A 23,479-nucleotide genomic window follows, 5' to 3' on the forward strand; every position below is an offset into this window, starting at 1 on the left:
ATCTTTGATTTCTTTCATCAGTGTTTTATAGTTTTCCAAGTACAAGTCTTTTGTCTCCTCAGGCAGAGTTATTCCTAGGTATTTTATTCTTTTTGTTGCAATGGTAAATGGGAGTGTTTCCTTAATTTCTCCTTCTGATTTTTTGTTGTTGTTGTATAGGAATGCCAGAGATTTCTGTGCATTAATTTTATATCCTGCAACCTGACCCAAATTCATTGATTAGTTCTAGTAGTTTCTGGTGACATCTTTAGGATTTTCTGTGTATAGTATCATGTTATCCACAAACAGTGACAGTTTTACTTCTTCTTTTCCAATTTATATTCCTTTTATTTCTCTTTCTTCTCTGATTGCTGTGTCTTGGACTTCCAAAACTATGTTGAATAAGAGTGGTGAGAGTGGACATCCTTGTCTTGTTCCTGATCTTAGTGGAAATGCTTTCAGTTTTTTACCATTGAGTATGATGCTTGCTGTGGGTTTGTCATATATGGCCTTTACCATGGTATATTCTTGCCTCCTTTGTCATAGATTAATTGACCAAAGTGTGTGGGTTTATTTCTGGGCTCTGTGTCCTGTTCTATTGATTTATGTGTCTGTTTCTGTGCCAGTACCATACTGTCTTGATTACTGTAGCTTTCTAGTATAGTCTGAAGTCAGGGAGCATGATCCCTCCAGCTCTGTTCTTCTTTCTCAAGACTGTTTTAGCTTGATTTGGCTTTGAGCCTCCCCTAGGTATCTGAGGACAGTAGAATCAGGAGGGGAGTCACCAGCTTTTTCCAAGGAGTCAAAGGGAAGGAGCAGCTGCATTTTCAAGCCTTGGAGGGAGCAGCAACCATCTAATGTAACTACAGCAAGCCCTTGGCGATCTCAAACCACCCCATCCCCAGGTATTAAAGAATTCATACATCAAAAGTGGGCCTCTCCCTAGGGAGAGATTCTGCTGCTGTGAAAAAGTAGATTCTCTCCATTTCATTTCACGAATAATGACTTTTTCATATTAATTGTTTTCTAGTTATAAAATTCACGTTCTTTTCTAAAAGCTTAGAAAGTATGTGAAAACATGAAGAAAATTAAAGATCGCCCAAAATCTCACCACCCAGCGATAACGCAGAGATAATATAACCACTGTTAGCATTTTGGTATAGAACGTTTTCCCAGTTGTATCACTGATGCTTCTCTGCACCCAGAGGGTGCTGGGAAGCCAACTGTCTGAAATAAAAGTTGTGGTTAGTAACATCTGCCGATTTGCTCAGCACGTTCCAGTAACCAGCCAGCCCCCAAAGCCCGGTCCCTCGGCAGCCCCCTGGTCTGTCCCCACACTCCCCATCTTAGTCACCCCGAGCCATCGTCGATTCTCTCTCCCTCGTCCGCACATCCCCGTTCTGTCAGCTCTGCCTCCAAAAGCCGTTTACCCTTGGCTTCTTGCCTTGAGCAGAGACCACGTCCCTGCAGCAGCAGCCTTCCTGATGTTCCTTCCATCCTGCCCATCCAGTTAACTTTCCCCAAACAACCAGTTAGATCTTAGCACACGTATTTGGCCATGTCCAATAAATGTCACCTCCAAAGCAAAGCCTTTCTTGGCCACCGTCTCTCTGAACCTGGCTGGCTTGCTGAGCAGCACAGAAGATCAGGTGTTTGTCACCTTGACTTCTGTCTCTCTCATCATAAGCTCCATGAGGCAGAGGCCATGTTATCTTATTGCCAGTGCTGGTAGAGTACTAGGCACGGGGTGTATTTGTTAAATAAATGCATGAGTGTTGAATGAATGAACTTATTCAGTTAGTATGTTCTATATATTATATATTCGATAAAATATGGGATCATATTTTGCTTAATGTTTTATAATGTACTTTTTCTTTAATTAATTAATTAATTTTTTGGCTGCGTTGGGTCTTTGTTGCTGCACGTGGGCTTTCTCCAGTTGCGGCGATCGGGGGCTACTCTTCGTTGTGGTGCGCAGGCTTCTCACTGCAATGGCTTCTCTTTGTTGCGGAACACAGGCTCTAGGCATGCAGACTGCAGTAGTTGTGGCATGTGGGCTCAGTAGTTGTGGCTCGCGGCCTCTAGAGCGCAGGGTCAGTACTTGTGGCACACAGGCTTAGTTGTTCTGCGGCATGTGGGATCGGCCTGGACCAGGGCTCGAACCCACGTCCCCTGCATTGGCAGGCGGATTCTTAACCACTACGCCACCAGGGAAGTCCTTATAACCTACTTCTAACACTTATTTTTTGCTACAAGTTTTGCTTTATACCCTTATTTATTTATTTTAAATTTTTTTAAAATATTATTTATTTATTTATTTATTTATTTATTTATTTTTGGCTGTGTTGGGTCTTTGTTGCTGCGTGTGGGCTTTCTCTAGTTGCAGTGAGCGGGGGCTACTCTTCATTGCAGTGCACGGGCTTCACATTGTAGTAACTTCTCTTGTTGTGGAGGGCGGGCTCCAGGCGTGCAGGCTTCAGTAGTTGTGGCACATGGGCTTAGTGGTTGTGGCTTGTGGGCTCTAGAGCTCAGGCTCAGTGGTTGTGGAGCACGGGCTTAGTTGCTCCGCGGCATGTGGGATGTTCCTGGGCCAGGGCTCAAACTCGTGTCCCCTGCATTGGCAAGCAGATTCTTAACCACTGCGCCACCAGGGAAGCCCCCCTTATTTATTTTTAAGAGTGTGATTTTTTAATGGCTGCATAGTATTTCCAAGAAATGTTGCATTGTGATTCATTGAATCAGTTCTCTAATAATAGACATTTGGGTTGTTTTGGGTTTTCTGCTAATAACAATGTTTTATTTTGTTTTCAATTATGTAATCTCAAGGTTTTCTTCTAATTCTTACAGTGAGAGTCCAGTGGACATCTTGCAGATATTTAGAGTTGGCCGACTGAGTGAAACCACAGTGTTTTTGAGCCACCTTGGCAATGTGACGCCCTTGCTGCACAGGTCCCCTGTACAGAGCTTTGTAGGAATCCTATCCTGGTAAGAGCATGCCATCTTTAGTTTCCACATTTTTCAGCCTCACAAATGTGAAGTGTTTTACTTTTTTTTTCTATAGTACATGGATCTGTTACATTAAAATCAGCCAGCTTATTGAATTCCAGAGAAAACTGAACACTTTAAATTATAATTAAGTATGTGATTTAAGTCATAGATTAATTATTATACATATTTTAAAGTGTAGTGCATGGATATGAATTGCTTCTTGAAGATAGTATCATGCGAATAGGGGACTCTCTATTTCCTGACTCTTCTGTGTGTATCTAGTCTAGGGATAGTCCAGAAATTAAAGTGCCCAGATACCATGAATTACCTATTCAAAACATAGCTCTAATTTTCTGTTTGCTTTGAATAACACTTAATAGTGTGGCTGAAACTGAAGTCACAAGGAGCAGGGGGGAAACATGATTAAATCTGTATCCTTAGTTAAATATCTAAGCAGAAACATAAAAAGAGAGACTTCCCTGGTGGCACCGTGGTTAAGAATCCGCCTTCCAATGCAGAGGACGCGGGTTCGATCCTTGTCGGGGAACTAAGAGCCCACATGGCTCGGAGCAACTGAGCCCGCTGGTCACAGCTACTGAGCCTACGCTCCACAAGGAAAGATCCCATGTGTGGCAACTAAGACACAACGCAGCCAAAAAAAAAAAAAAAAAAAAAAAAGAACGAAGGAAAAAAAAGAAACGTAAGATCCATCTGGAGGGACTTCCCTGCTGGCGCAGTGGTTAAGCATGGTACACACACACACACACACACACACACACACACGCACGTAATTTGGTTATGTTTTTTCAAAAGGCAAGATAATGGGAAAACTAATAAAACTAATAAAATATTATCTAGAGGGGGAAGGGGAGGAGACAGGATGGAAGTTAGGTTTCTCCTAATGTACACTGTTTTATGGTTTTGACTTTGAAACTATGAAAATATTTTACATAATAAAGATCAGATATCAGGGAATTGAGATTGAATATGTTAAATTATGCCATGGGGACGTAGTCAGCAATGTCTGGAATACGAGGAAATAAATGGCAAGAGAAAAAAGAGAGGGGGCTTCCCTGGTGGCGCAGTGGTTGAGAGTCCGCCTGCCGATGCAGGGGACACGGGTTCGTGCCCCGGTCCGGGAAGATCCCACCTGCCGCGGAGCGGCTGGGCCCGTGAGCCGTGGCCGCTGAGCCTGCGCGTCCGGAGCCTGTGCTCCGCAACGGGAGGCGCCAAAAAAAAAAAAAAGAGAAAAAAGAGGGGAGGGGTGAAACCTATAACTTAAAGGATATTTGAAATGAGGCAATATGTAGCCTTTGTTTGGATCCTGATTTGAACAAAACCCATTGTATTAAAAAAAAACCCAACAATTACAGAAATTTAAACATTACCTGGATATTTTGTGATATTAAAGAATTATTCATTACTATCTTTAAATTTCATGCTTAGGAAAAAGTTCTTATCCCTTAGAGATAACATACTTACAGATGAAATTAAAATAAACTAGTAGGTCTATGTGTACCCTCTCACAAGAACTGATTAAATTCTCTACTCCCAGGGAACTCCCTGCCGGTCCAGTGGTTAGGACTCCAGGCTTTCACTGCCGAGGACTCGGGTTCAATCCTTGGTCAGGGAACTAAGATCCCACAAGACAGGCAGCCAAAAATAACAAAAAAACAAAAAACAAACAATGTCACACAAGCAATATTGTGTAATTGCAGAGGCAGGATTTGAACCCATCTCTTAACCACCACACTACTCTGATGGCCCTTTCCCAGTTCACAGGGGAAAAAAATCAAAGATGGAGAGAATTCTCCAAATTTTCAGTTTCCCCCCATATTCTTTAGTATATGTTACCATTTGTTTGCTAACAGGTTCTAGCAGATAACAAAACAAATGAGGAAGTAGCTAATTAATATTAATGAAAAATCTCAGAATTTTTCTGCGTCTTCAGTAGACTTGAATATTTGACACCATTTTCTGAACACAAATGTGAAGTTTTTACGTTATGCACATTTTACTAGTAAGTTGTTCGTGGTTTGTGTGCTAAAATTAAATATATGCCAGTTTCTTGGGTGACTCTCGGGTACTTTACAGGTAAAGAATCCAGTTGAGAATTCCTGGGACAGTAGAAAGCAGTTTGTAAAGTAGCGTTGAGCCTGTACTCAGAGTGGAAAGGGAGTGACAGCAAACCAACATATGAAGGGGAGAAGTAGCTTGAGTTATTCCCGTCTTACCCCTAGGTTCTTCATGACTTTTTTTTTTTTCTTAGATTCCATATATATGTGTTAGCGTATGGTATTTGTTTTTCTCTTTCTGACTTACTTCACTCTGTAGGACAGACTCTAAAGACACAGACCTACCAGAGCATGGACTTGAGGACACGGGGAGGGGGAAGGGTAACACGTGACAAAGTGAGAGAGTGGCATGGACATATATACACTACCAAGTGTAAAATGGATAGCTAGTGGGAAGCAGCCGCATGGCACAGGGAGATCAGCTGGGTGGTTTGTGATCACCTAGAGGGATGGGATAGGGAGGGTGGGAGGGAGGGAGACGCAAGAGGGAAGAGATATGGGAACATATGTATATGTATAACTGATTCACTTTGTTATAAAGCAGAAACTAACACACCATTGTAAAGCAATTATACTCCAATAAAGATATTAGAAAAAAAAAAAGAAGCTTGAGTTGTCCTGGAGGCAACAAGAACGTCTGCGAAGCATGTGGAAGCCGGGCAGCGAGGAGCTTACTATATTTCAAATGTTTTGAATAAGTTCAAAGCACCATGTCAGGCCACTGGAAGAACTTTCATAAAATGTCAGAAAGGAAAAGAAAAAAGTCAGAGAGAACTGCTTTTACTAAGTATCATAATTTTTGACAGATTTTGTCTGATATAATGTGCTGGAGTTGGTACCACATTACATTTCATATATAATTATATTCTGAAGTTGATGGAAAAATGTTTTTAATCTAGGAATATTCCCTGGGATTTTGAGAAAATAAAGAAAGCAAGTGAATGGCTGAGAAGAACTGAAGGGCAGTATCCATCTATCTGCCAACGGCTCGAGCTGGGGAAAGACTAGGACTCTGCCACCAAACAGCTGCTGGGGCCCCAACCCGGATACACCACTTCCCCTCTTCACAGGCTTCTTAAGTACAGTCAAGGCTGAAGCACATGAACTTGTCTTTTAAACTTTTTTCATGCTTCCATGTATACAATAATCAGATACTAATAGATACCTATAATGAAATCTAATTATGATTTTATTCAGTGTAGCAATCACTTTAAAATAAGTGGAAGCAGTCTATTGTTTTAATGAACGAACCAGCAATTATAAAATTAAAATTCCAGGGAATTCCCTGGCAGTCCAGTGGTTAGGACTCCGAGCTTTTAGTGCCGGGGACCTAGGTTCCACCCCTGGTTGGGGAGCTAAGATCCCACAAGCTGAGCAGCACAGCCAAAAAAAAGTTTTTTTAATAAAAAAATTTTAAATTCCAGTATTACAGATTTTTTGTGTTTGAATACTTTAAGGTGATGAGAGACACATCGGGGTGGTGCTGCTGGAGGCTCATTTCCTTCTCCCCTCTCAGGAGGCTGGCAGGGAGCCGGTGCAGCCAGGCTGAGCAAGCTGGGAGGAAACAAGCCTGTTTCTGGACCGGGTGTTGAACCCGGGCCCCCCTGGCACTTGGTGTGCACGCTCCCTGGTATGGACCCTCAGCTGCAGATCCCTGCGCAGCTGTTTTTCTTTTTTTTTTTTTTTGGCTGCACCACGCAGCTTGTGGCATCGCAGGTCCCTGACCAGGGATCCCACCGGCCCGGCAGTGAAAGCACAGAGTCCTAACCACTGGCCTGCCAGGGAAGTCCCTGGACACCTTTCTTATCGTTTAGAGACACTAGGTGTCTCGAGCAGTTCTTCGGTGGATCATGCTTTTGGTGTTGCATCTAAAAATCTCATCACCAAACGAAGGCCATCTAGATTTTCTCCTATGTTATGTTCTAGAAGTTTTATAGTTTTGCATTGTTTGTTTAGGCCTCTGATCCATCTTGAGTTTTTCTTGTGAAGGGAGTGAGGTCTCTGTCCAGCCTACTCCACACGATGCCTTCCAGTCCATTTCCGCTCTGTCTTTACGTAGAACCCCGGTGTCTTTGACATACAGTCTTTTTTTTTTTTTAATATTTCTTTCTTTCTTTCTTTCTTTATTTTTGGCTTGTTGTGTCTTCGTTTCTGTGCGAGGGCTTTCTCCAGGTGCGGCAAGCGGGGGCCACTCTTCATCGCGGTGCGCTGGTCTCCCACTATTGCGGCCTCTCTTGTTGCGGAGCACAGGCTCCGGACGCGCAGGCTCAGCGGCCATGGCTCATGGGCCCAGCTGCTCCGTGGCATGTGGGACCTTCCCGGACCAGGGCTCGAACCCGTGTCCCCTGCATCGGCAGGCAGATTCTCAACCACTGCGCCAAGACTGACATACAGTCTTGGCTGTCCTCCCACCCATCCTGCCCATCACCCCTCACGCACACAGGTGCAGGGTTTCCTTCCTGCTGCGGGGCCTGCCCGCCTGCCTCTCCAGTGGCTCCCAACACCCTGATGAGGGACCCTGTGAGCCTGCTGGTGCCCGAGGGAATGGGAGGCTTGTGAGGAGCTGCCTAAAGGCCTCCTCCCACCTTCCTCCCCGATGAGGCAAGAAGCTCAGGACCTGTCCCACTACTCACGCTGCAGACGTCCGGCTCCATTCGGGGCCGTGGGCCCAAGGCCAAGGGGAGCTGGCATCTTTGACTACTCTGCCTTTTGCTGTTTATATATGTATAAACCATCTAAATCTGAAACAGGCTTGTTATATCTTTACTGGCCAAATCAGTCAGGTCTTAGCCCTGGCCTGCCCTGCTTGTTTGCTTGACGTAATTACAGAAGACAAACTGGGTACCTCGTTACATTGTTACTGGAGACGTATACTAGTAAAACAAAATTTTGCAATGTTTATCAAAATTTAAATCACAATGTGGTGGTCATTTCATAATGTATAGAAATATCGAATTACTATGTTATGCACCAGGAACTAATATAGTGTTGTAGGTCAATTATGCTTCCAAAAGAAACAAGCAAACTCATGGAAAAAGAGATCAGACCTGTGGTTACCAGAGATGGGGGTGGTGGAAGGGGAGAGTGCGCAAAGGTGGTCCAAAGGTGCAAACTTCCAGTCATACGACAAGTAAGTATTAGGGCCGTGATGTGCAGCATGACGAATAGAATGAGCGCTGCTGTGTGTTACATATAAGGATTGTTCGGAGACTAGATCCCAAGAGTTCTCTTCACAGGAAAAATATTTTTCTTTTATTTTGTGTCTATTTGAGATGATGGATGTTCACTAGACTTACCGTGGTCATCATTTCATCGTGTATGTAAGTCATACCATTATGCTGTACATCTAAAACTTACACAATGCTGGATGTCAATTATATCTCAATCAAACTGGAAGGAAAAATTAAATCACTACCCTCTTTGACATATAAATTCCGCTAGTAGGAATTCTACTTCTAGAAATTCATCTTACAGAAATATGGACACACCAACACATGCATGTATTTTATGTGCATAGATACACAGTGCAGTGGCAGAGCATGTGCAAAAGAGCTCATTTCAAAAGTTGTATAAGGGCTTCCCTGGTGGTGCAGTGGTTGGGGGTTTGCCTGCCGATGCGGGGGACACGGGTTCATGCCCCGGTCCGGGAGGATCCCACGTGTCGCGGAGCTGGGCCCGTGAGCCATGGCCGCTGAGCCTGCGTGTCCGGAGCCTGTGCTCCGCAACGGGAGAGGCCACAACAGTGAGAGGCCCGCAAAAAAAAAAAAAAAAGTTGTATAAATGGGTGTTTATATATGTATGAGATAAAAATCCGTCATGTCATATTCCAAACTAGTTACCTTTGAGGAACAGGAACTTTATTTCTATCTTATACATTTTTGAATTAATTGAAAAAATTTTACAATGAACATAGATACTTAATTTCAAAAATACATAAAAGCAGAGTAAATAGTGTAATTAACTCCCTCAAGACTTAAAATGCTTTGTCAAGTTTTTGGACGCTTAGAACAGCCTTTTCTTCCCTCTTTTGCTGCTGAGGAAACGGGTTGGCTCTCCTACAGGATGTCCCACATTCTGGACATGTCTCTTTCCATTTCTCTTTCCCCATATTTCTTGTAAACTGGAAATTAGATCTAAAGTCCTGAGTAGATTAAGGATCAGCATTTCTGTCAACATGAGCCATGAAGGCTGGTTGTTCTACTGTAATAATGCTAACATTGATCAGCAGGTTTCCACTGTGGCCTACAGCCAACACTCACCTGTGGACAGATACTTTGGCATCCAGTTTCTCTTCAGTCTTTCAGCTAACGATTCTGTTGTCTGAATCATTTTATGAAATATTGTGGTTCTCTATTTTTTCTTCTATACTTGTTAGCTGGAATTCTTGTGAAACAATCAGCTGTCCCCCATCAACTAACGTTGCTTTATAATATTTTTTAAACTTATTTAAAAAAAATATGGAAGCATTAGAATTGCTGTGTCTTCCCTTAGAGATGAGAGTGCCTGGCGGGCAGGCTATGGTGTAGCGATCGCTGTGTTCCTAATGCCTAGGATGCCTTCTGTGAGCCAACTCAAACATCTGGCGCTGCTCTCAAAAGGCGCCTGCCAGATCATAGTCTTAAATGAACTCAGGGAGCCCATTTAAAAGAGTTAATTTTGTAAATTAAGTTGCCAGGTGAAAATTCTCACTCGAGGATGAGGTCATTAGCCACCACAGCTGCGGACCTTCAAGGCCCCCTGAGAGGAACTCAGGGCGGAGATCAGGAGTGAGGCGCTCTGTGCTCTGGGAAAAGCTGGAGAAGGTTTTAGGAGCCCGGTTCTCGCCTCCCCTCACATCTAGAAAGGCACAAAATCATTAACGGGGTGTCCGCTCCTCGTGGCCAGCAGCAGCGCGTGCTTGACCGCTCGTCTGCTGGCCGGTCACCCAGGCCCTGAGCTGCTGAGGCGCTGTCCCCTGGACATAGGGGACATTTTGCCCCAAATAAAACCCAACTCGCAACTCTCACCTTGTGCATTTATTTTCAGTCGACAAAGTTCACTGTTAAATAAAAAGCTCGCTGCTACAAAGACTTTATTTGCTTATTTGCAATTCAAACTGAGAAATATTTCACCTAGCAACTCTGGGCGACAATTCATTTTGAGGGGTGACTATTTTTGTCAATCATTCATAACGTGTACAAATTACTTTTATCACCTCCTCTGATTTTTCTCTGTGGGAATTAAAAAAACAAAACAAAACCCTACTAGAAATTGGAAAATAAATGTTTTCCTTATCTTTAAACAGCACTCCCTAAAATATAACAGCACTATAGGCTGTGTTTGATTGGATCCTCCACAGGCGTTAATCGAATCAAAATCACCCAGATAAGGGTCACCTGCTCTGGGCAGCGGGCGGCACGAAGAGAACCCGCCACGAACCAGACCCGCGCGCTGACCCTCTCGCCCCGCCCACTTCTCGCCCAAGTCCCGCAATCCCCGCCCACCAGCGCTACAATGCAGCCTCCGCTCCGCGGCTCCCTTCCCCTCAGCCCACACCCCGCCCACGCTCCTCAAGCCCCGCCCACCGGCGCTACACCGCGGCCTCTCCTAGCGCCTCCATCGGCCTGCTCTTCCTTCCGCTCGGGGCATCCCCACCTCGGCCAGCCCACCCGCTTCCTGTGGGTGGTGCGGGGCTCCGGCGCGCCCGCCTGACGTGATTGTTGTGCGCGCGCGTCGCTCTGGGGTCCCGAGCCCGCCATTGGCGTTTTCTAGTCAGCGGCATCCTGCTGGCGGGGGTTCGGGGCCGAGCGCGGGGCGCGCGTCGCAACCGCTCTCCCCGCGGCTGGCAGAGATCCGTTATGGCTGCGGCGGAGGCGGAGGGGGCGAGCGCGGCTGCAGTTCCTGGTTCGGGTGCCGACGGCAGTGGCAAGTCGCCCGGAGTCGAAGGAGAGGGAGGAGGAGCGGTGGGCAAAGAGAAGGACGCGGCCGCAAAAGGAGCGGAGGCCGTCGGGGACAGTGAGGATGACGGCGAGGATGTGTTCGAGGTGGAGAAAATCCTGGACATGAAGATCGATGGGGTACATGCGGGGCCCGGGCCGGAGGGAGGCTCACGCGCGGCGATCGGCGCGGCCGGAGTGGTGCTGCCCGCTCAGGAGGCGCTGGAGGCGGTGTAGACGGATGTCCACGGCGCGGGGACATTGAGAGGAGGCTTCCTTCTTAGGCCCCGTCCGCGCCATCCCCATCCCCATCCCCGGGGGACGGCGTCTCGGGTCTGAGAGCCTGAGCATCCTCGCCCGCTCTCCCTGTGCGGCGTGTGCCAGCAGCCTCTCAGGAGCCTTGAATTCCTCGCCGCGCCCTGCCCGGCGCTTCCCGCCCAGTGTCTGTGTGAAAGCCGTGTTTCACCCTGGTCCCCGCAGAGTGTGGTGCTTCCCCATTTATGCCCTTCAAGCTTATCGTTCTTTACATGTTTGTCTCCTGCTAGATTGTAGGCTCCTTTGGTAGACTATGCTTTTTATTAATTTGTTATCGCTGACACTTTAATCCAGTGCCTAGCATACCGTGCTTGCTTTGTGTATATCAGATTGAGTGAATGAACTGTGGGCTGGAGGCTGGGGGAAGGTGAGAGGGTGGGAGGATGGGCAATGGGAAAATAATCTGTTTTAGTAAATAGGTGTAAGATGACCAAAGGCCCTACACGGTGGTCGTTCTGTATATTGTGCTCTTTTTATTTTTTATTTATTTTATTTTTTTGCGGTACGCGGGCCTCTCACTGCTGTGGCCTCTCCCGTTGCGGAGCACAGGCTCCGGACGCGCGGGCTCAACGGCCATGGCTCACGGGCCCAGCCGCTCCGCGGCATGTGGGATCTTCCCGGACCGGGGCACGAACCCGTGTCCCCTGCATCGGCAGGCGGACTCTCAACCACTGCTCCACCAGGGAAGTCCCCCTGTGTTCTTTTTATTGTCTGTTATTTCCCATTTGTCATACGCTACCTTATATTAATTTTTTTTGTCCATTCATTCAGCAGACTTTTTTTGTTTTCAACTACTGCATGGGTAGGTGCTGTGTTAGGTCCTGAGGATATAGAGATGAGTTGTAGCATACACAGTTGCTGACATTAAAGATTCTCCTGGAGCTTCCCTGGTGGCGCAGTGGTTGAGAGTCCGCCTGCCGATGCAGGGGACACGGGGTCGTGCCCTGGTCCGGGAAGATCCCACATGCCGCGGAGCGGCTGGGCCCGTGAGCCATGGCCGTTGAGCCTGCGCGGCCGGAGCCTGTGCTCCGCAACGGGAGAGGCCACAACACTGAGAGGCCCGCGTACCGCAAAAAAAAAAAAAAAAAAAAAAGATTCTCCTGTACAGTGGGGGATAAATAACCGAAATCCAGCGTCATCAATCTTATTGTTAGTTGCAGTAAAGATAGGGACATTTCTATGTATAATTTTCCCAGATACCTTGTAAGCACCTTGAGGTGATAGGTGTATCACCTGCGTTTAACATAGTGCTTGGCAGGTGAAAGATATTCAGAAAATATTTGGTTAGGAGCGTAATATCTTCAGAATTGTTGATTCACTTCTTTTACAATATTCAATGTTGCCAGTTCCAAAGAACTGTAGGCACTGTACCTAAAGCCCCACATTAAAAAAAATTTTTTTCTTTCATTTAAATGGAATCTCACTATATTTGTTTGGTGTGTGTCTGCATTTTTTGCTCAACAATATCTTTGTGAGATTTATTCCATGTTGTTGGAGCTATAGTTTCTTTCCTTTTCATTGCTGCATAGTTGTTGGCCCTCAAACAACTTGGGGCCTAGGGGTGCCTGACCCCTGTACAGCTGAAAAGCCACTTATAAACTCCCCCAAAATCTAACTAATAGCCTTCTACCAGAAGGGGAAGCCTTACCCATAGTAGAAACAGTCAGCTAACACATATTTTGTATATTATGTGTATTGTATACTGTATCCTTAATTAAAAAGTAAACTAAAGAAAAGAAAATATTTAAAAAATCAGAAGGAAGAGAAAATGTATTTACAGTAATTTATACCCTAAGTATACATCTTCTGTTTATGAGATGAATTGCTTGTCAGAACCTACATCAATATTGTCTTATATGATATAAAACACTGTAGATGTTATATGTGTTACCAGCACTGGACACCAAAAATGAAAAGATAATGTGAAAAAGTTTATTGATTCATACTTTATGGTAGCCTAGTGTAATCGATAAAATTGCTTCCCAGTAGCCTAGCCTAGACACTAATGAATGAATTGTTAGAAAATTTTTGTGGCGTATGGTATTACAGTCATATTCATAGTACAGTATCAGAAACATTATTACATTTTTAAAGAAGTTACTTACCTGTAATAATCTAATACTCACTTTCTCCAATTAGAAAAGAATATGGTAATATAAATCTTTGAAAGCAAAGTTATAAAACGTTAAGAAAACTAACACATTAATTTTACATTAAATATCACACACCTTATGTCTTTGTAATGATCGACCAGTATTTACATATACTTTATGCATTCATTGCATACCTTTTTCTTAATCATTTCAGTACTTCTGTCTATGTGTTTCGTCTGTGACTTTTTTCAGATTGTCGGAAATCTCCAAAAAATTTTCATATATACATATATATATATTTTGGCTGTGTTGGGTCTTTGTTGCTGCACGCAGGCTTTGTCTAGTTGTGGTGAGCGGGGGCTACTCTTCATTGTGGTGTGTGGGCTTCTCATTGCAGTGACTTCTCTTGTTGTGGAGCATGGGCTCTAGGCGTGTGGGCTTCAGTAGTTGTGGCACATGGGCTCAGTAGTTGTGGCTCGCAGGCTCTAGAGTGCAGGCTCAGTAGTTGTGGTGCACGGGCTTAGTTGCTCCGCAGCATCAAAAATGAAACATCAAATGGACATCAAAAGAGATGTGGGATCTTCCCGGACCAGGGCTCGAACCCGTGTCCCCTGCATTGGCAGGCAGACTCTTAACCACTGTGCCACCAGGGAAGTCCAAATTTTCCAATATATTTATTGAAAAATATCTGCATATAGGTGGACCCCGCAGTTCAAACCCATGTTTTTAAAGGGTCAAGTGTATTCAGTTGTATGAACATATTACAGTCTCTCTTTTCTACTACTGTTGATGGGCATTTGGGTTTCCAGTTTTTGGCTATTGTGAATAATGCTTCTGTGAACTTTATTGAACATGTCTCCTGGTGTATTGTGCACAAATGTTTCTCTTGGTTGTATACACCTAGGAGTGGAATTGTTCAGACAGGATGCATGTGTCTTCAGCTTTAAGTGGAAACTGTTTTTGAAATTGGTTGTACCAATTTACACTACTGCTAATGTTTTATGAGAATTCCTTTTGTTAAGCATCCTATTGGCGCTTGATATTGTCAGTCTTTATACTTTTAGCCAGTACTGGTGGGGTATCTGATGGTATTTCCTACTTGTAATTTATATTTCTCTGGATTCTGCACTGGTAATCAGTGTTGAAATCATTGAGCATCTTTTCATATATTGGGTTGGCCAAAAAACGGACTTTTTGGCCAACCCAATACTTATTTTTTGGTCATTTGGTTATCTTTTATGAAGTGCCTGTTCAGATCTCTTTCTACTTTGTCTTTCTTTATTAATTTGTTGTATTCTAGATTCAAATCCTTTGTGGGTGATGTCATGTATATCTCTTTTCCTGCTATGTCTTTTTTGGTCAGTAGAAGTTCATATGATTAATGTAGAAAAACTTAATCTTTGTCTTGATGTTGAGTGCTTTTTTTTTTTTTTTTTTTTTTTTTGCGGTATGCGGGCCTCTCACCCTTGTGGCCTCTCCCGTCGCGGAGCACAGGCTCTGGACGCGCAGGCCCGGCCACGGCCGACGGGCCCAGCCACTCCGCGGCACGTGGGATCCTCCCAGACCGGGGCACGAACCCGTGTCACGTGCATCGGCAGGCAGACTCCCAACCACTGCGCCACCAGGGAAGCCCAATGTTGAGTGCTTTTTATGTCTGGTTTGAGAAATCTTTCCCTACCCTAAATATTCTCTCTTTTTTTTTTTCCTGAAAGCTCTGTTGTTTTGCCTTTCAGATTTTATATTTACATTTCACTTGGAATTGATTTTGTGTATAGTGTAATGTAGGGATCAGGTTACATTGAGCAAATCTGTCTTTTTATTCTTTAACAATGCCTTATAAATTTTAGAATCAACTTGTCAATTTCCTTGCACACATTAAAAACTTTGAATTTTTATTGGGATTCGCATTGAATCTGTGGGTATATTTAGGATCAATTTAATTTCTTTCAATAATGTTTTATAGCTTTCTGTGTTGAGGTCTTAGTAAGTTGATTTTTAGGTATAATTGATATTTTTGATGCAGTGGTAAATGGTCTTTTGAAAAGTTTCATTGTCTTATTTGTTGCTCATACAATTAATTTTTGTGTATTTACCCTTTGTTAAAGAAATTCCATTTATTTCTAGTTGCTAAATACTTTTATTGCGAAAGGATGTTGAATTTTATTAAATTTTTTCCTGCATCTGTTAAGATGATCGCATAATTTTTCTCCCTTATATCACTAATGTGATAAACTACATTGATTTCCTAATGTTAAATCAACTTTGTGTTCATAGAATAAACCAAAGTTTGTTGTGATGTTACCCTTTTTTAGTGTTAGATTATATATTTCTTTATTTTTTCATTTATTTCTGCTTTTTCTTTTTTTATAAATTTATTTTATTTATTTTTTATTTTTGGCTGCATTGGGTCTTCGTTGCAGTGCGCCAGCTTCTCATTGTGGTGACTTCTCTTGTTGCAGAGCATGAGCTCTAGGTGCGCGGGCTTCAGTAGTTGTGGCACATGGGCTCGGTAGTTGTGGCGCATGGGCTTAGTTGCTCCGTGGCATGTGGGATCTTCCCGGACCAGGGCTCGAACCCATGTCCCCTTCATTGGCAGGCGGATTCTTAACCACTGTGCCACCAGGGAAGCCCAACAAAAATTTTTAGCTAATTATCTAGTATATACAACCTAAGAGGATAAGAGGACGGACCATCTGCTGCCATTTAGTTTGTCCCACTGATTAAGTGAAAAGATAATGTGGCTACCAAGAAAATAGACATTTGGGGAATTTTGAAGATAAGTTTATAGATCCCAGGGCTATCATGAAATTTCTTAATATACAGCAAAGTCTTGGGCAATATTTGGGTTGACATTATTCCTATAAAAAAACATGTAATTCAGGTTTTCATTTGTTTTGTATACTGCTATACACATAGTGACCCTCAGTAAATATTTGTTGAATGAATGAATGAAGCAAAACTGCTGAAATGAAGGCTGTTAACAATTATCAGTCAGTTAAATCTGGAGCTAAAATTGAGATGTGTTCCTTGTACTTGAGAATGATTGTTAATACTCCCTCATTCTCATTGACTAGACCAAACCTAATTGATAACAAGTATTAAATTTATATGTGTTCATTACTGCCTTTTTTTTTTAATCATCAGAAAAGTTGCAAGAATTGTGTAGAATCTCCCATACGCCTTTACCCAGATCCCCCAGTTGTTGATATTGGCTTTATTTTTTTTCTCTCTTTATTTATATACATTTTTTTCTGGCCCATTTGAAAGTAAATAGTGTTTTTTAAAAGCAACTTTGAGTAACACATTTAGCACTATTTTTATGCACACAAAACTAAGGTGGCCCACAGGTAAGGATCTTTGGTCTCCGAGCCCTGTTGTTGGGTACATTCAGGCATCCCTCCACTCCCCTGTAGCGGTGTAACTTCTCCTGTGGTATTTGTGCCAAGAGCAGGAGTGCCGCCACGAGGACCTAAGCAAGCCGCTCTCTCACCTTGGTTTATCTCCAGTTTTAACTGTGCCTTCATAGAAGCTCTTACAGGGTTGTGTATTAATAGTTTTCTCTTTCCACACTGTTTTGCTAAAAAGCATACGCATGCATTTTCAGTTGTTATAATCACTGCCCTGCGCCCAGTTATATAGCTGAACCGTTAAACTGACATGCTTTCTCTTTTTTTTGGGGGGGGGGCCCACCATGCGGGATCTTAGTTCCCTGACCACGGATCAAACCCACGCCCTGTGCAGTGGAAGCTCGGAGTCTTAACCACTAGACTGCCAGGGAATTCCCAACATAGACTCTTAATTATTATTTTAAAATTATAAAGATTTTCAGGATTATTTCTAAAAGTTAAGAGGCTACTCTTTTCCCACTATTTCTTAGTTTCTAATCCTGTTAGATGCTAATGCTTGGTCTTTCTACAGATGGCAGAATGATTGAAAGGCAGTGTGGGCATGATGGAAGGGTGCAATGGGAGGGAACAGTGGTTGGCAGTCAGTTTCGAAAGTTTATTGCCTTGGTGGTTGTATGAATAAAATCAGACAAGTGTTAAGAGTATAGCTAGAATGGTGCTCTGCAGTTCGTGCAGAAAACTATTGCATGAGTATGTTCTTGCTTCTCAGTGAGATTGGGTATTGAGCAGAAAAGAAAAATCAGAAATCTGGAAAAGCAAGAATTTGGAATATATATGACAGATTTAATAGCCATCAAGTATTAAAAAGAAAGGGAATTCCCTGACAGTCCAGTGGTTACGACTTGGCACTTTCGCTGCCATAGCCCGGGTTCAATCCTTGGTGGGGGAACTGATCCCGCAAGCCGTGTGGCAAGGCCAAAAAAAGAAGTATTAAAGAGAAAAATTCTCATAAATGAGCAAGAAAATGGGCAAAAGATACAACAAGTAACTTTAAAATATTGTTGATGTAGTTTATATATATGATTTTATATGTGTATCTTTTTTTTTATATATGTGTATCTTAAACCTTTTCATTTCAACCATTTTTCAGTGTGTGGTTCAGCGGCATTAAGTACATCCACACTGACGTGCAGTCATCATCACCATCCAGCTCCGGAACTCTTCCATCTTCCCAAGCTGAGACTCTGTACCCATTAAATACTAATTCCCTATTCTCCCTCCTCTCAGCCCCTGGCAGCCACTATTCTCCTTTCTGTCTTCATGAGTTTCCCTATTCTAGGTACCTCATATAAATGGAATCATAAATACTGGGTTGGCCAAAAAGTTCATTTGGGTTTTTACAGAATGAACTTTTTGGCCAGTTCAGCATTTTCCTTCTGTGTCTGGCTTATTTCACCTAGCATAATGTTTTTAAGGTTCATCCATATTGTAGCATGTGTCAGAATTTCCTTCCCTTTTAAGGCTGAATAATCCATTATATGTGTATACCACATTTTGTTTATATACTCATCTGTTGATTGTTTGTTTGGGTTGTTTCCCACTTCTTAGCTATTGTGAATAATGCTGCCCTGAAATGTGTGTTCAGATATCTGTTTGAGTCTCTGTTTTCAGTTCTTTTGGGTATATACCTTGGAGAAGAATTACTGGATTATGAGGTAATTCTGTTTAACTTTTTGAGGAGTTGCCAAACTGTTTTCCACAGCAGTTGTACCATTTCAGGTTCCCACCATCAATGTGAGAACATTCTCATTTCTCCACATCCTCACCAACACTTGTTACTTTCTATGTTTTTGTTTGACCTAGTGGGTGTGAGGTAGTATCTTGTGGTTTTGAAATTTGCATTTCCCAAAGCACTCATGATGTTGAGCATCTTTCCAGGTGCTATTGGTCATTGGTATATCTTCCTGGAGAAATGTCTATTCATGTCCTTCCTTTGTCCTTTTTTTTTTTTTTTTTTGCGCTACACGGGCCTCTCACTGTTGTGGCCTCTCCCGTTGCGGAGCACAGGCTCCGGACGCGCAGGCCCAGCGGCCATGGCTCACGGGCCTAGCCGCTCCACGGCATGTGGGATCCTCCCGGACCGGGGCACGAACCCATGTCCCCTGCACCGGCAGGCGGACCCCCAACCACTGCGCCACCAGGGAAGCCCCCCTTTGTCCATTTTTAACTGTGTTGTCTCGTTTTGGGGTTGGAGGAGTTTTTTTTAAAAAATATATTCTGGATGTTGATCCCGTATGAGATGTCATTTGGAAATATTCTCTCCAGTTACATGGGTTTCCTTTTCACTCTATTGATAATGTCCTTTGATGCACAAAAGTTTTTGTTTTTGATGAAGTTATTTTACCTATTTTTTTCTTTTGTTTGGGCTTTTGATGTTGTATATATACCTTGCTCACTTCATATATACATGCTCACTTCATGTCTCTGTGTCACATTTTGGTAATTCTCACAATATTTCACACTTTTTCATTATTTCTATATTTGTTATGGTGATCTGTGACCAGTGATTTTTGATGTTACTATGGCAAAAAGATTACCGCTCACTGGAGACTCAGATGATGGTTAGCATTTTTTAGCAATGAAGTGTTTTTTAATTAAGGTAGGTGCATTGTTTTCTTAGATAATGCTACTGCATACTCAGTAGACCAAGGTATAAATATAAACATAACATTTATATGCACTGCAAAACCGAAAAAATTGTGTGACCTGCTTTATTGTGATATTTATTGCAGTGGTCTGGAGCCAAACTCACAATATCTCTTAGGTATGCCTGTATCCAAGAATTCATTGTCAAATCCAAGGTCCTGAAGATATACCCCTGTGTTTTCTTCTAAGAATTTTATGGTTTTAGCTTTTAAATTTAGGTCTTTGATCTATTTTGAGTTAATTTTTGTGTATGGTGTGAGATAGGGATTTAACTTCATTCTTTCATATGTGAAAATCCAGTTGTCCCAGCACAATTTGTGTCCCTGTTCATTGGACTTGGCACCTTTATCAAATATCAGTTGGCCTTAGATGTGTGGGCTTATTTCTGGACTCCATGTATCTGTTCTTATGCCAGTACCATACTGTTTTGATTATTGTGGCTCTGTAGTAAAATTTGAAATCAAGAAGTGTGAGTCCTCCAAATTTGTTCTTTTTAAGATTATTTTGCCTATTCAGGACTTCTTCCAATTCCATATGAATTTGCGGTTTGTCTTTACTACCTTTGCAAACGAGGCTATTGGAATTTTGATAGGGACCTGAGGTCACTTTGGTAGTGTTGACATCTTAACGGTATTAAGTCTTCCTACCAAAGAACACAGATGTCTTTCCATTTACTTGTATCTTCTCTAATTTCTTTCGGCAGTGTTTTGTAGTTTTTAGTATGCAAGTCTTTTATGTCCTTAGCTAAGTTTATTCTTGAGTATTTTATACTTTAGATGCTATTGTAAATGGAATTGCTTTCTTAATTTCATTTTTGGTTTGGGCATTTCAGATGTATAGAAACAATTAATTTTTGTGTGTATTGTACCCTGCAACTTTGCTGAGTTCATTTATTAGATCTGGTTACTTTCTTGTGTATTCTTTGGGATTTTTTTATAAATAGAATCATATCATCCATGAATATAGTTTCATTTCTTCCTTTCCAACCTGGATGCGTTTTATAGCCTTTTCTTACCTAATTGCTCTGGCTAGAACTTCCAGTACAACGTTGAATAGCAGTGGTGAAAGTGGGCACATAGCAGGTAATTTTTCAAAGAAAAAATGTAAATGGCTTAATGATAATTTAGTAAGTGGATGTGGAATATGGCAGAACTTTTTTTGTAAATTGCCATATAGTAAACATTTTAGACTTTGTAGGCTGAGAGACAATTTGGGGGTTTAGAGTTGGTGTTCCTTGTCATGGTAGAAATGTGACCTCATTCTCCTAAAAAACTTTCGTTCTCTCAAAGACAGTGATCTTCCTTCTTGGGAACTCACTAGAACGTGTTACCCGCATCTGCCTTTGGCATTTACACGTATTGCCTTCACAGTGCGGGCTGACTTTCTGCATGCAGCCCAGGTCCTGGGTTTGGATTTCAGCTGTACTACTCTTTTTTTTTTTTTTTTTGCGGTACGCGGGCCTCTCAGTGCTGCGGCTTCTCCCATTGTGGAGCACAGGCTCCGGACGCGCAGGCTCAACGGCCATGGCTCACGGGCCCAGCCGCTCTGCGGCATGTGGGATCTTCCCGGACCGGGGCACGAACCCGCGTCCCCTGCATCGGCAGGCGGACCCTCAACCACTGCGCCACCAGGGAAGCCCTGAACTACTCCTTAGCTGTGTAATCATTAGTAGTTAGTCTGTCTAGAAGCTTCAGTTTCCTCATCTGTAAAATGAATATTAATACTTCACAGGGTTATTCTAAAGATTAAGTGAACCAATAAATGAAGAGATTTTGACAGTGCACAACACATTTTGAGGCACTTGATGTAAATATAATTCTTCTTTTGATTTGTTTTTGTGTGTTTGTTTTAATTTTTTTTTAGTTGAAGTGAAATTCACTTAGAATATTACATTAGTTTCAGGTGTAATGATCGGGTGATTTGTTTTCAACCATTTAAAAATGTAAAACCATTCTTAGCTTACAGGATGAGCAAAAACAGAGGCAGGCCCTGCTACAGTTTGCTGATCCCTGCTCTTGTATCAGGTGAGGTGAAAGTTGGAGCATCTTTTCTGGAAGACATTTGACAGTGCATTTTTACAATCTTTAAATGGCTTTATTATTTGATCCTGTCTCTCTTTTGGGAATTTATTCTAACAACCTAATCAGAGTCACAGTGTTACTTATAAAAAACACAAATTGGAGACAATCAAAACAACCTTTGGTTTCCAAAGGGAGAGTTTTCATTGTTGTTTGTTTGGTTTTTTTTTGTGTGTGTGTGGTATGCGGGCCTCTCACTGCTGTGGCCTCTCCCGTTGCGGAGCACAGGCTCTGGAAGCGCAGGCTCAGCAGCCATGGCTCACGGGCCCAGCCGCTCCGCGGCATGTGGGATCTTCCCAGACCGGGGCACGAACCCGCGTTCCCTGCATCGGCAGGCGGACTCTCAACCACTGCGCCACCAGGGAAGCCCATGTATTTTTTGTTGTATTTATATGATGGAATAATGTTCAGTCACTAAAAATTATGCTTCTGGAAGATATTAAAGCAAGAAATGTTTGATATATCAGTGAGAAAGCAAGATAAAACTGATAGTATCCCAGTGTTTTAAGTATATATACATTAAATATATACTTATAAATGCAAAAGGTGAAGGAAATAGATCAAATTGTTATCAGTATTTTGAGGTGACTTTTATTTGTTTTTTCCTGTTTTTCATTGATTTTCAAAGACTGCACATTGCTTATATAATCAGAAAAAGACCTCAGTCTTTGGTTTATTAAAAACATGGATTGATGGTATTGTGGTTTTATTTGTTTGTTTATTTTAATTTTTTTAAAATTGAGGTATTGGGCTTCCCTGGTGGTGCAGTGGTTGAAAGTCCGCCTACCGATGCAGGGGACACGGGTTCGTGCCCGGGTCTGGAGGGATCCCACATGCCGCGGAGCGGCTGGGCCCGTGAGACACGGCCGCTGAGCCTGCGCGTCCTGAGCCTGTGCTCCGCAACGGGAGAGGCCACAACAGTGAGAGGCCCGCGTACCGCAAAAAAAAAAAAAAAAAAAATTGAGGTATTATTGACATTATATATAACATTATAATAGCTTTAGGTGTACAACATAATGATTTGATATTTGTATACATTGTGAAATGATCACCACAGTAAGTCTAGTTAACATCTAACATTTTTTTCTTGTGCTGAGAACGTTTAAGATCTGCACTCTTAGCACCTTTCGAATATGCAGCACAGTGTTATTAACTGTGGCCACACGCTGCACATTTGTCACATCCCCGCGACATATTTACCTTGTTTGTGCCTCTTGACACCCTTCACCCATTTCCCACCCCCACCCCTGCCTCTGGCAACCACCGGTCTGCTTTCTGTATCTGTGAGCTTGGGTTTTTTTGTGTGTGTGTTTGTTTTTCTTTTCCTTTTAAAAATTTATTTATTTATTTATTTTTGGCTGCCTTGGGTCTTAGTTGCTGCGTGGGGGCTTTCTCTAGCTGCAGCAAGCTGGGACTACTCTTCCTTGCAGTGCGCGGGCTTCTCTTGTTGAGGAGCATGGGCTCTAGGCATGCGGGCTTAGTGGTTGTGGCTCGCGGGCTCTAGAGCGCAGGCTCAGTAGTTGTGGCTCACGGGCTTAGTTGCTCCGCGGCATGTGGGATCTTCCTGGACCAGGGCTCGAGCCCGCATCCCCTGCATTGGCAGGCGGATTTCTTAACCACTGCGCCACCAGGGAAGCCCTGTTTATCTTTTTATATTACATGTGTAAGTGAGATCATGTAGTGTTTATCTTTCTTTGACTTATTTCACTTATCGTAAGGCCCTTGAGGTCCATCCATGTTGTTGCATATGGCAAGACTTCATTCTTTTTTTTAATGGCTGAATAATTGTGTGTGTGTGTGTGTGTGTGTACATACATATATGTGTGATGTATATGATTATATATGTATGTGATATATATGTGTGTGTCTATATACACATACCACGTTTTCTGTATTCATTTATTGATGGTCACTTGGATTGTTTCCACTTTTTGGCTATTGTAACTAATGCGGTGAACATGGGGTACATATATCTTTTCCAGT

General features: G+C 42.8%; 1 protein-coding gene across 2 annotated transcripts in view; it reads left to right on the top strand.

The window, feature by feature from the left end:
* The first annotated feature begins 10,620 nt into the window (after positions 1 to 10,620).
* The window catches only part of MPHOSPH8 (M-phase phosphoprotein 8), a 49,121-nt gene continuing 36,262 nt past the window's right edge, over positions 10,621 to 23,479 (top strand). For both annotated transcript variants that reach the window (XM_059995563.1, XM_059995564.1), the window contains exon 1: positions 10,621 to 11,098. In XM_059995563.1, the coding sequence (XP_059851546.1) occupies positions 10,880 to 11,098 (219 nt within the window). In that variant the 5' untranslated portion in view covers positions 10,621 to 10,879. The remainder of the gene's footprint in view (positions 11,099 to 23,479) is intronic.

Source organism: Delphinus delphis, chromosome 18 (genome assembly GCF_949987515.2).
Source record: "Delphinus delphis chromosome 18, mDelDel1.2, whole genome shotgun sequence".
NCBI lineage: Eukaryota > Metazoa > Chordata > Mammalia > Artiodactyla > Delphinidae > Delphinus > Delphinus delphis.